Here is a 12,291-nt window from a genome sequence, read left to right on the forward strand (position 1 = left end):
TACCAATAAGACATCTTTAATAATGATGTTACCATGGGTAATCTTACCCTTACCCATAGTTTTACTCTTAGATTTATCGCCGAAAGTGATATTTGGTCCACTGCAAGTGATTACGTCAGTTAAACAAGAGCTTTGTCCAGTCATATATCTTGAACAACCACTGTATAAATACCAGATTGATTTGTTGATTGCAGATACTGGTATGATTTCCTGCAATCACAAATGTAAGATGATTGGTACCCAATCTATTTGGGTCCAGAACTGATTAGTCCTTTTGAAACCCATAGTTGCACAGTTTTGATTCCTCTTATGCTTCTGGTTTCCAAAGGAGTGTGTGCATAAAATGAGTGAGGATGATTTCTGACCATATACAATCTAATATGTTGTTTTGGCTTGTTCTTCTTGTTGTTCAATCTATACCTCTTTTGAACAGGCTTGCAATTACAGTATTGAAAATTTTTAACCTTCATGGAGGCATACCTTCCAGTAGCAGGTCCATTTCTAGTATGAGCTACTGATTGGTTACTCCTCCTAGGTCCATTGTAGTCAATTCCAAAGTGTTTTCTACTGTTTTTCAAAGGTGTAGTTCTTTAAACTTGAATCACAGACTCCTCTTTATGTATCACTGTGGACTTGAAAAATTTTATATATTTTCCTTTGTCCTTGTCCAGTAGTGACTGAATACCATTGTTGGATGAAGAGCATTCATTGCTACTGAAGCCAAGACCAGTTTTATCTGATGCTGGCTTCTGTAGTTCCTGCATCTTCTCCAAAGAAATAGAGGATTTGTTTCATGCATTTATCACTAAAATAGATTTTTTGTTTTCTTCAAGTAATGTTTGATACTCTGCACGGATCCTTTCATTCTCTGTTTTTAACTTACACTTCTATCTCTAGAACTTCGCAGTTGCTCTCATATTTGTAAATGAGCTTACTGTGTTGTTCTTTAAGATTTTTGTTTTCAGTTTTAATTTCCTCGAATGTTAAAGATAGTTCTCGGTATTTTTTGACCATGTCATTTAAAGCAGTATTCAAATCAGTACATGTAAATTCTTCAGATTCAAAATCAAATACCTCATCATTGACACTGTTTGAATCTTCATCAGCCATGAGACATTCCACGTGATCATATTCACTTTCACTGATCTTAGAGTCTGAAGATTCAGAGCAGGATTCTACCCATTTGGTTTTGTTCTCTTCTGCTATCATCGCTTTTCTTTCTCTTCTGGATTTCTTGTCGTTTCTAAGATACTTTTTGTGCTTCTTGGATCCATCCTTCTTGGTTTTTGTGCAATCTGTTATGAAATGACCTATTTTGCCGCAGTTGAAACATGCAACATCTCCAGTATTTCCTTCCTTCTTGGGATTTTTGTATTGATAAGGTTGCTAATTTTTCTTCATGAACCTTGAAATTTTTTTGATGAATAGTGACATTGCTTCGTTGCTGATCTTCTCAGCAGTCTTTTCTGGTGTTGGTTCAGCAGTACTGGTGCTAGCAGCTATATGACCAGTAGTAATCGCTAAAGCTTTAACAGGAGGTTTTAATACTGCTGCTTCTCCTCTTCTGATCTGCAACTCTAATTCATATGCCTTGACTTCTGCAAACAGGTCATGGACCTCTATCTTGTTCATGTCATTCACCTCTCACATGGCTATGATTTTTACATCTCATTCCTTTGATAGTGCTCGCATTACTTTGAGAGCTATCTCCCGATTGCCGTATTCCTTTCCCAGAGCATCGAGTTCATTAACCAGGTTGCTGAATCTTTCTTCAAAGTCGCTCATGGATTCACCAGTATTCATTTTGATGCTTTCGAACTGTTGAACAACTACTGAAAGTTTGTTCTCTTTAGTTTGCTCATTCCCTTCGCAGAGTTGGATCAACTTCTCCCAGATTTCTTTGTTCGTGTTACACATCTTTATTTTGTTGAATACCGTCTTGTCCAGTGTATTGTACAGAATATCTTTTGCAAAATTTTCCAGATTCGCCTTTTTCTTGTCTTCATTTGTCCATTCGTTCCTGGGTTTTTCAATTATTTGTGGAGCACAAAATCGAAGCCTTCTCAAGAGAAAATGGGAATCTTACTGAAGGATGCCATAGATGTGAGCTTCTCAGAGACAGGATAAACCCGCTCTGATACCACTTGTTAGGATATGTGGAGTGTTTAGAATAGGAAGATGAATGAATACTCAAAATTTTTCTACAAGCTTTGCAAGGAGCTGGAGTTAGCAGCAAACCAAACGTATCCTGTCTATCAAAGTAGAAGCAGTAGCCTACTGAAATAGTGCAAAAACGGACTACTGTCCATCTACTGAAGCTTAAATATGACAAAAAGTATGAAACTAAATTTGTTTATGGAAGTTCGAAAGATAAAACCTTCTACGTCTCCCCTTCTTTTGTTTTCAGAAGGTATCCACTAGATGCTTTGATTGGTACACTCTTTAGTACAAACCCATTTCAGCAGGACTTATCTACTGCCCACTGAAACTCCTAGTATCTCACACATTATATCTTTTGAATAGAATTTGTTCAAAATATTACCATTCTCAGGACTAGACACTCACAAGTGTTTACAAAGATTGGCGCACAATACTGATCCTAAAGATCTAATATATCGATGAGTGTGTGCAAAAGTATCTTTTTGAATGGAGACTTGATTATTTTTCTTAGAAAATAGTAGGATGCTTCTTGTAATCTTTTTCTTTTTATCTCTCTTATTGTTGTTTTTGTTGAAGTGGTCGATCATCTTTTTATAGTTGTTGGTTCCAACGTCCATAAACGGCTTTATTTACTCTTTAATGATTGTCCCTGCAACACAAATTATTTGTATCAGATTTTTGTGTTCTAAAAGGGATGTGCAATAAATGCTCATTTAATGCTTAGTACGATGCATTAAATACGATGTCTCGTCATATCAGAATGACTATGTATTGTGCTGAACATTACTTACTGATTCTATATTATCATAAGTCTACTGGTTCTGATATGTTCACATTCTACTGGTTTTGTTCTAGTCTAATGTTTTTAGACTAAGCGTTTTGATCTAAAGTTCTGTGATTATCTCTACCTTTTTGTTTTGATTTGCTGCTACTGATGCAACACACATCACTACTAAAATCCGTATCGAGGTGGAATTTTAGTCTAACCTAAGAAAACACAAGTTTTGAGTGTGTAGTGTTCGATTTCAATTTGGACGTAGAAAATGTTCCCAATACTTTTCATCAAAGAAATTCAATTATGTTATTGTTTCATTTAATTTAAGGGAAAATAGCGTTTTTGGTCCTGTATGTTTGTCACTTTGTGATTTTAGTCCTTTATATTTTCAGATTTCAGTTTTAGTCCGCTATCTTTATTTTTTTGGAAACTTTAGTCCTTTTTCCGACGTGGCACTGATGTGGCACCAATTCAGTGCTGATGTGGAGCTGACGTGTACAGTGCCACGTAAGCATTTTTGAATAAAAAGGACCGAAATTGCCAAAAATCAGAACATATAGAACTAAAACTGAAATGTGAAAAACATAAAGCACCAAAATCGCAAAGTGACAAACATACAGGATGAAATTTGAAATTTTCCCTTTAATTTAATGATGATAGTCTCCGTTTACTTTCCAGACAATAAATAATTAATGACCTAAATATGCCATTAGTTTTTGTAGGAAAAAAGGACACCAAATTAATAAATGACTAAAATGAGAATAGATTGCGGTCTGGCCCAGCAAAATAAAATTACTCCACAATTTTAATTCTAAAGTTAAGTTTATTTGGATTTTAACCAATTAATTTGTTGAAGTTTTGCTTTCATCAAATTAGAAGACTAAAGGAAGCCAAATTGTAGAATTAATATTGCAATTCCTGCAAAATAACAAATCCATAATGTTGCCATGAGAATATCACAAACATGGTAAATACTGAAATAAAAAAATGCTCCATCTTGTCCTCAAAAAATGTTAAGTTGGTGGAGTAGGTGAACTTTTGGCCAGATGTCAGGAGTTCGATTTTCTTACCAACACTTTCTTGGATTAGTCTGTCGCATAGAGCTCGCCTAATACGGTTTACCTGACTAGTGTAGTTTGCACGTTATTGCGTTAGTTCTTACCCGATGAGCATCGAAAAGTATCGGTTGCGGATTCTTACGTCATAAAAAAGCAACTTCATCTTTAAATTACATATAAATTTCCAGGATGTTTCCTTTTAATAATCGAAATTATATATTGAATTTTTTCTGGACATTATATTCAAATGGTATAGATATTAATAAAATATAGTGATTATATATTCACGGTTTTTGTAAGAATCCATAGAATTAGTCAAAGTATTTGCTCATCTTTTTACCACATTTAGTACTACTGTATTTAACATGTCGTGACATAACATATATGCCCATTGAGATGTCGTATTACAAAGTTATACTAAAAATTTGAAGAAGTATCGTTGAAGAATTCCATATATCAAGTTTAACCACCATTTATGCATTTATCGATCACTAAAGCGATATTCATTATACTGTATAATTTTGTATGAATATATATATATATACATAAAAAGATTAATATTTGAGTCGATTTTGACTCTAGACACATAAAATAAAGAAGATCAAGTCGATTGACTTATAATCTATCCGAAAACATATTTTTGAAACTAAATTTAAGACCTAAATGTGACACAATTATCACACGTTAAAAAATAAGAAATTTTTTTGCAAATACACAAAAAAAAAATTCCTAAATTGTTTTTTTTTTGTTAAAATGGTATTTCATTTAAACATAATTCACTTAACTTATCTGTAAAAATTCGATCTTAATTATCCAGTTATTTAACTAGATTTATTTAATTATAATTTCAGGGTGTGTTAAATATATATATTAAGAAATATCGATTTCAATGTATATTTTTTTAAAAAAATAAGTAATTTATCGGATCAAATTTCAAGAAAAAAAAAAAAAAAAGACGCAGGCACGAACAAATACATTATAACTTTTCTCTCCTCTGCATACATTTCCCTCTCCATCGGCCGCTTCTTCTCCTTTCTTTTCTCTCCACCATTTCGCCACCTTTGACCGCCGCTAGCTCCTCCACCGATCGCCGGTTTTCGAAACGAAAGTAGATTTGGAATCCTCTCGACGAGGGCTATATTTTACCACCCATTTTTCTCAGTTTCGAACGCATCCCTTCGAACCCATTTCCTCCGGCAGCCACTTGTTTTGCCGTCCGTTGCCGTTGCCGTCGCCGGTAATTCCTGGGAGCAAGGTTATTTAGTTGTTTGGAGCTCTATTTCGTAGCCTAGAAGGTATAATTCGAAATTAGGGTATCGAAATTTGGAGCTTTTGGTTATTCGAATTTCTATAATTGATATGTGACTATTTGTTGGTTGTAGATGCTATATTTGAGCCGATTGAAGGTATCTATCGGATTTCTGAATTTTCTAGAATTTATTTCGAGATTTCGGAATTTATTTATCTAAGGATTTCGAAATGTTGGAGATGAATGTATTGATATTTGGGTATCTAAATGCCGTATAATTGTTAGATACTAATTTCGGAATATTCCATGATTTATTGAACATTCAGGATTTATAAACGTTGGGTATTTCGACATTAGGATCATATATTGGTATTGTTTGGAAGTTCGATATATTAGAAATTGATTAGAAATAATAATTGCGATAAACAAGAAACAAAAATAAAATTGGGATTCAGAAACATCTAATTCATTGATATAAAAACAAAACAAGGAAAGCACGACACTCAATCTAGATCCATCGTACCTCGAGAGATCGGTAGCGTTGCAAAAACCGAAAAATAACAAGTGATAAAGGAATCCGACTTAAATATGTACAAGCAAATCGAGGGGCGGGAGTTAAAACCCGTCTTCTCTCTATTTGTAACAATTTCAGATCAACACTCTTCTCTCGATTTGCTTGTACATAATTAAGCCGGATTCCTTTCTCACTTGTTATTTTTCGGTTTTTGCAACGCTACCAATCTCTCGAGGTACGATTCTCTCGAGGTACGATGGATCTAGATTGAGTGCGATTTTATTTTGTTTGAATCTATGGTGATTGGCACGCATGAATCTAGCTTTGCTGTTATGAAGGTGTCCTAGGTTAAAGCGTTTGATTTTAATTCTTGATTTTAGGCTACCCGGCTTGTTTGGAATAAGGGTTAGGACATTGGGTATCGTTTTGCTTATGTTCTTGATTTATGGTTGATTCGGTATGATATATTTTGAAACCATGAAAAGATTTGATATTTCGAAGTTGATGTCTTGGATTTATGTTATTGGCATTTAAAAAGGAGGAAGAATATCTCTTGCGTCGCAAGATTCGACGATCCTAGCACTGCCTGAGGGTGCGATTCGTTTGTTTTTTAACAAGCTGTGTTTTTGGGGCTTGAATATCAGGATTATGTTCTCGAGTCTCATTTTAGGGCTTTGACTTGATTAATATCTTTGTTTGGTACTTGCTGTTTTTGAAGTTGCTGCATCACGTCAATGGTGTGTCTTGAAGCTGCAATTTTTTTATCAGATCCTTGGCATTAGATTTTTATATTGTGGATCTGACTATTGTTGTGTTGAATATCTGCAGTGATAGGGTCTTGCTTCTCTTTGCGCGTGTCCCGTTCTCTTCTCCAAACTGTAGTCTGTTTATTAACTTCATATATTGCACATGGAGGTTAAACTATGGAACGACAAGCGCGAAAGAGAGATGTACGATAACTTTGCTGAGCTCTTCGCAATCATCAAAGCTACTGAGAAGCTTGAGAAGGCTTATGTGCGCGACATAATTTCTCCAGCTGAGTACGAAACTGAATGCCAAAAATTGATAACCCACTTTAAGACTCTATCATCCACTGTAAGAGACATCGTACCAAGTATTGAGCGGTTCCATGATACATATAAAATGGACTGCCCCGCTGCCCTGAATCGCCTTGTGACTTCAGGTGTTCCTGCCACTATTGAGCACCGGACAGCTTCAGCTCTATCAGGCACCACGTCAGCTGCCATTGTTGCTGAATGTGTGCAAAATTTCATTACGGCTATGGATTCCCTTAAACTGAACATGGTTGCTGTTGATCAGGTCCATCCATTGTTGTCTGACTTATCTGCTTCTCTCAATAAGTTGTCCATACTGCCACCAGATTTCGAGGGCAAGACGAAGATGAAGGAGTGGATCGCCAGATTGTCGAAAATGGGTGCTGCTGATGAGCTGACGGAGCAGCAGGCACGGCAGCTACACTTTGATCTGGAGTCGTCTTACAACTCCTTTATGGCTGCATTACCATCTGCAGGAACGTAGATGCTGCTTCCCGGTAAGGCTGTAAATAAGTGGGTACATTTGTTTTGTGTCTACAAGGTTTTGTACCATATGAACTGTGTGCCGATTTTAGAACTTGGTGGGATCTTGATATTGTTGGACACGTAATTGCCTGCATGTTGAATGTTACGTGCTGTTAAGATTCAAGGAAGTTGGGATTTTCAAGCTTCGATTTGTGTCTCAGGTGAATGGGATTGTGTGGAGAAAATGATTTCTAATGAGAAAGAGAACAGATCCATATTTTCTTTTCTATCAGGGGCTGCTTGGTAAATATGATGGGATTAGGGAGGAAAACTAAAGTGAATGATAATGTGTTCGGGATAACATCCTTGAACACTTGTTCTGTTTACCAAAATACCACTTCCAAAGATTTAATTTTACGTTCAAACTTCATTCGTTCAAACTTCATTTCGTTTTCCTCTGCAAGCAATTCTTTTTTGTGTTCAAAGTCTTCGGATGATGAGCTCAGTAATATTTTGAGCTGCAATCCTTCACAAAACCCAGATGCTGTATTGCGGTAAATGAAACATACCCTCTTTTTTCCTAGATCCGAGAGCTGTTTTTGGGTTAATAGCCAACTATAATGAGACCCCTTAAATTGCCGCCTTATCCAATTGTTCCAGCCGCAGTATCCTCCTTGATCTTAACCTCGCTTTGCCCTAACGAAACTTTTCCCTTGCTGTGCCTCTGCCACCCAGCTCTGGCCCTTCCTCTGGCTCCAGTGGTGGCTACAACTACAGTGATCGGGACAGATTCAGCAGCGTTCCGCTTTGGCAACGGTGCGGGACGAACTGTCTACAAAGTACTCCATCGACCCACCAAGGCAACATCAGCCGTGTGGTGCTGGAGGTACCCCATCGACCCATCAGTAGTACATATTTTCGAAAGGCATAGGTTGACGGGGTATTGTCTGGGCGTAACATAATCATATGTACTGTACAAGTGAGGATTGTGAATACCAAGGGAAATTAAGGATTACTATTTGATTATTCCAAGTCTTTACATTGTCTTAGTCACCGGCTTTAGGTTATCCTTTTCACAGTTAAAATTTAGTCACGGGCTTCAAACGTAAGACTATTAGCTAATTCGACAGCAATAACCCCGACCAAACGGGACCAAAAATGCATTTGAAATTCATTGATTTGAAGTATTTCCATCCAAGCGGAGCCTAAGAGTTGGACAAATGCAAAGTTTTCCTTTTGAAATCGTGTTTTGCAGATCAAATGATTCAAAAATTGTGGACAAAATAAAGACGAAGAAGTCCTGTGTGGGCTGAATTTAAAAAAACATTCTTGTGCTGGGATTGCAGCTACAAATGGGGTTGGATGGATTGGGCCCATTATGAACTGGACATCTATTTTCAGTTTTTCACTAAAACGCAACTGGGTTTCCAAACAAACCCCTTTCCACAAGTCACATCACATGAGTAGGGCTAATTGCATTCATCCCTCTGTGAAAAGTTTAAAAGACATAAAACTCTTTAAAAAATATTAATAGTCTAATGCATCCCTTAGTTTTTTAAAATGTAACACATTTCACCCCTATGTTATACAAGCTCGGGCACATTTATACCCTCTCATAGGGATTTTTATGCTAATTTTTTTAAAACATAGGGTCTAACATGCTATTAATTTTACACATGGGTTTTATGTCCTTTAAACTTTTTACAGGGGGTGTGAATGCAATTAGCCCCACATGAGTAATATGGTTTTTCAATCTATTGTTACGACTTACGACTCATGCATGTTTCCACATTTGTTTATAGTTCGTCTCTTATTCGGTCATCCTTTCAAATCCGTCATTTTGAATTCCTTTGACTTGTTTGATTGATACAATTTCAAATTAACGTTGTATCTAGTTAAGCATTAATTTTCAGCAGTAACTGTGACGTAACAGTAAATATTGATCTTCAAATCAAATCTTTTCATCCCAAGGTTGCAATACATTGGTACGGTACATCGAAATTATTACATTTAAGCTTTATGAAAATGGTTCAGTTTCAGCTTTAAATGATAAATGAATCCGACGACATCAGTCTGTGTAATGCACGAGGATATTAATATTATGCTTCTTTCTTTTTCTTTCTTTTTTTCTTTAAAAAAAAAATACATACAGCCGCATGCGTGCAAATCTTCCTTGCAAAACTTAGGCATCAGGTATACCGTATAAACCACTTTGAGCAATATCAAATCAAATTAAAAAAAAAAAGTAAATTTTTAAGTAATATTTTGACAAATCACAATTTTTTTTTTTTCCTTTTGTACAACATTTTAGATTTTTTTATTACAGTCAAAATGATTTTAGTCACATTTTAAAATAATTTCTTTATCTACTCAATTTCATTATTCGTTATAATATAAATCGAAGTCAACTTTAGAGATTTTAGTTGCAGTAAATCATATATGAATAAATACTTCTAGGTAGTGTTTGAAAAAATTTCTAGTAAGCATTCCTTAGCTTTTTGTTGTATAATTAACTCAAAGAATTCAATTCTCAGAATTTACGACACACAAAACAAGCTAACAAATTCAAGGCACAATAATAACACAAGAAAACAGAAGAACAACACATTTACTTGCTTCGGATTGATTTCAATCCTACATCCAAAGATCTGAAAACTTTCCCATGTGAATTCACTATGAATCAAGAGTTTCAATCGTTACAACCCTTACACGAGAATCACTACAATCTTGTCCAAAAACAAGAAACGTAAAACTTAGCCAATGAAATCTGAAATCCAGTAGCAGCTCCTCGATCTTCTGCTCTTGTCTCAAGTCCGAGCTTTGAGGAAGAAATGAGCTTGATTCCAATAGTGTAGATCTCGAATTCTCTCAGAAGAATACGATTCTCTTTTCGCTTTTCAGTAGATCTAATCTCCAATTCCCTGAATCGATTTGCAAAGACTCTGTTATATCACAGTATCATTGTTAACTAACTTAACAGACTAATAAACTAACTCCTAATTAGATCTCAGCCATTGGATCAGAATAAATAACTAAGATTACATCCTGGCCTTCCAATGACAACTAATTAGAAGTCAACTCTAGTCTTCACAAACACCTTTGACTGAATTAGACGTTTACTGCAGATTCACATAAGATCCCATGGTACCGATTTCAATTTACTCCACCATGTTGAGCACCTTCAGTGCTCCCTTAAGTTTACTGACTGGTATTACTTTAGTCATCGTATCTATTGGATTAACTAACATATCAATCTTCTGAATATCGACAGTTCCTTGATAATATCTCTAACAAAATGTAGCCTAACATCAATATGTTTTGTTCTTTCGTGAAACACCGAGTTCTTTGATAGATGTATAGCACTTTGAGAGTCACAAAAGATTGTAATAACTTTTTGATCAAACCCCAACTCAGTAACAAAACCTTTAATCCATAGACCTTCCTTAACTGCTTCAGTAAGAGAGATATACTCGGCTTCAGTTGTAGACAAAGCTACAACATTCTGAACACTTGATTTCCAGCTCACTAAGTTCCCACCAACAGTAAAAATATAACTGAAATCGATCTTCTTTTATCAAGATCATAATCGTAATCAGAGTCACAATATCCTTTAACTTCACATGTAGTTGCAGAATGATTTGAATACTCCAGCTTCAAATTGGTAGATCCCTCTAGATATCTAAATAACCAATTAACAGCTTGTTTATGTTCTCTACTTGGTTTGCTCATAAATCTACTTACAAGCCCCAGTACATAAGAGATATCAGCCTAGTTGATACCATCAAATGCATAATGCTTCCAACTGCATTTCAATATGGAATATTTCTCATATGGACTAATTCCAGCTCCTCTTGTTCACCTTTCACAACCATTAATTTGAAGTGAGCACCAACTGGAGTGTTTACTTCCTTAGCCTCTGTCATATTAAAAAGACCAAGAATTTTGTTAACATACTTCCCTTGAGACAATGTTAATTTTCTGTCTTTCATGTTTCTGTTAATTTCAACTCCCAAAATTTGTTTAGCCGGTCCATGATCCTTCATCTCAAATTTAGTGTTGAGAAGATGTTTCAGCTTTTGTATCTCAGTAGGGTCTTTATATGCAATAAACATATCATCAACATAGATCAAAAGATATATATGTAACTCATTAGGTAGCACCCTAAAATATATGCATCTGTCAAATTTGGAACTGGTAAAACCTTGCAACAACATAAAATCATCAAAGCATGTATACCATTGCCTGGGAGATTGTTTTAGACCATAAAGAGATTTCTATAATAAGCAAACTTTTCCAGATTGAGAATCAATTTCAAAACCTTCTGGTTGAGTAATGAATATTCTCTCTTCTAGATTTCAATGTAAGAAGTCAATCTTAACATCAAATTGCTCGAGCTCCAGGTCTTGGAAAACTATAATTGCTAACAAAATTCCAATGGATGTATGCTTGACCACTGGGGAAAACACCTCATGATAATCCACTCCTTCAAATTGTGAGAATCCCTTTTGTAGTAACCCGCATCTCAAGTTAAGTAATTACATGATTAATCAAAACTTAAATATGATTTAGCGAACGGAGCTTCCAAAGGAGAACGAACGCAAAGTTCCCGAACGGAGGCAACGTTCTGAGAACGGACGCAATGATCCCTTAGAGACAGCCAGTCATGAGGTGGCTTGATGACTAAGCTACGAGTCTTGACAAGTGTCAAACATGCACGGAACAGACGCAACGAACCAAGAACGAACGCAACGTTCGGTTCCGAAAATTTGCCTATAAATAGAGGATTTTTTATTCAGATTTTCATATCGAATTCCGAATTTCCTTCTTCAGTTATATATAGTGTGAGGTATACACTTGAGGGCTCTATCGGTTATAATAGAAGTTATGGAATAACCAAGGTGTGGTTATAGTCATCCAGGACTAGCGACTCCAAAGGGCTTACTACGGACAAAGGTATGGTTCGGGAATCTATTTAAGTTTTGGAAGTACTTATTAGCTTAGTTAAGGCTTATAGA

General features: G+C 35.7%; 2 protein-coding genes across 3 annotated transcripts; one reads left to right on the forward strand and one right to left on the reverse strand.

The window, feature by feature from the left end:
* Positions 1 to 1,668: 1,668 nt before the first annotated feature.
* LOC140872493 (uncharacterized) lies at positions 1,669 to 5,009 on the reverse strand. The gene is made up of 2 exons (XM_073275338.1): positions 4,969 to 5,009; positions 1,669 to 2,059 (listed from the first exon to the last, which is right to left on the reverse strand). Exons 1-2 carry the CDS (start codon positions 5,007 to 5,009, stop codon positions 1,669 to 1,671), a joined length of 432 nt encoding a protein of 143 aa, XP_073131439.1.
* Positions 4,978 to 7,482, forward strand: LOC140872528 (vacuolar protein sorting-associated protein 28 homolog 2). 2 transcript variants are annotated; one of them, XM_073275381.1, is made up of 3 exons: positions 4,978 to 5,288; positions 5,376 to 5,399; positions 6,585 to 7,482. In XM_073275381.1, exon 3 carries the CDS (start codon positions 6,666 to 6,668, stop codon positions 7,293 to 7,295), a length of 630 nt encoding a protein of 209 aa, XP_073131482.1. In that variant the 5' UTR covers positions 4,978 to 5,288; positions 5,376 to 5,399; positions 6,585 to 6,665; the 3' UTR covers positions 7,296 to 7,482. The 2 variants fall into 2 exon arrangements, with proteins under 2 accessions (XP_073131482.1, XP_073131481.1); XM_073275380.1 differs by lacking the exon at positions 5,376 to 5,399.
* The last annotated feature ends 4,809 nt before the right edge of the window (positions 7,483 to 12,291 follow it).

This window comes from Henckelia pumila, unplaced genomic scaffold (assembly GCF_033568475.1).
Source record: "Henckelia pumila isolate YLH828 unplaced genomic scaffold, ASM3356847v2 CTG_466, whole genome shotgun sequence".
NCBI classification, from domain to species: Eukaryota; Viridiplantae; Streptophyta; class Magnoliopsida; order Lamiales; family Gesneriaceae; genus Henckelia; species Henckelia pumila.

Excerpts from the sequence above, each read along its gene's own strand:
- LOC140872493 (XM_073275338.1), bottom strand. The coding sequence starts at position 5,009 with ATGGAGAGGGAAATGTATGCAGAGGAGAGAAAAGTTATAAT. Across the intron at positions 2,060-4,968 it reads GAGGAGAGAAAAGTTATAAT|GCTTCGATTTTGTGCTCCAC; the intron begins GTATTTGTTCGT and ends TCTCTTGAGAAG.
- LOC140872528 (XM_073275381.1), top strand. The coding sequence starts at position 6,666 with ATGGAGGTTAAACTATGGAACGACAAGCGCGAAAGAGAGATGTACGAT.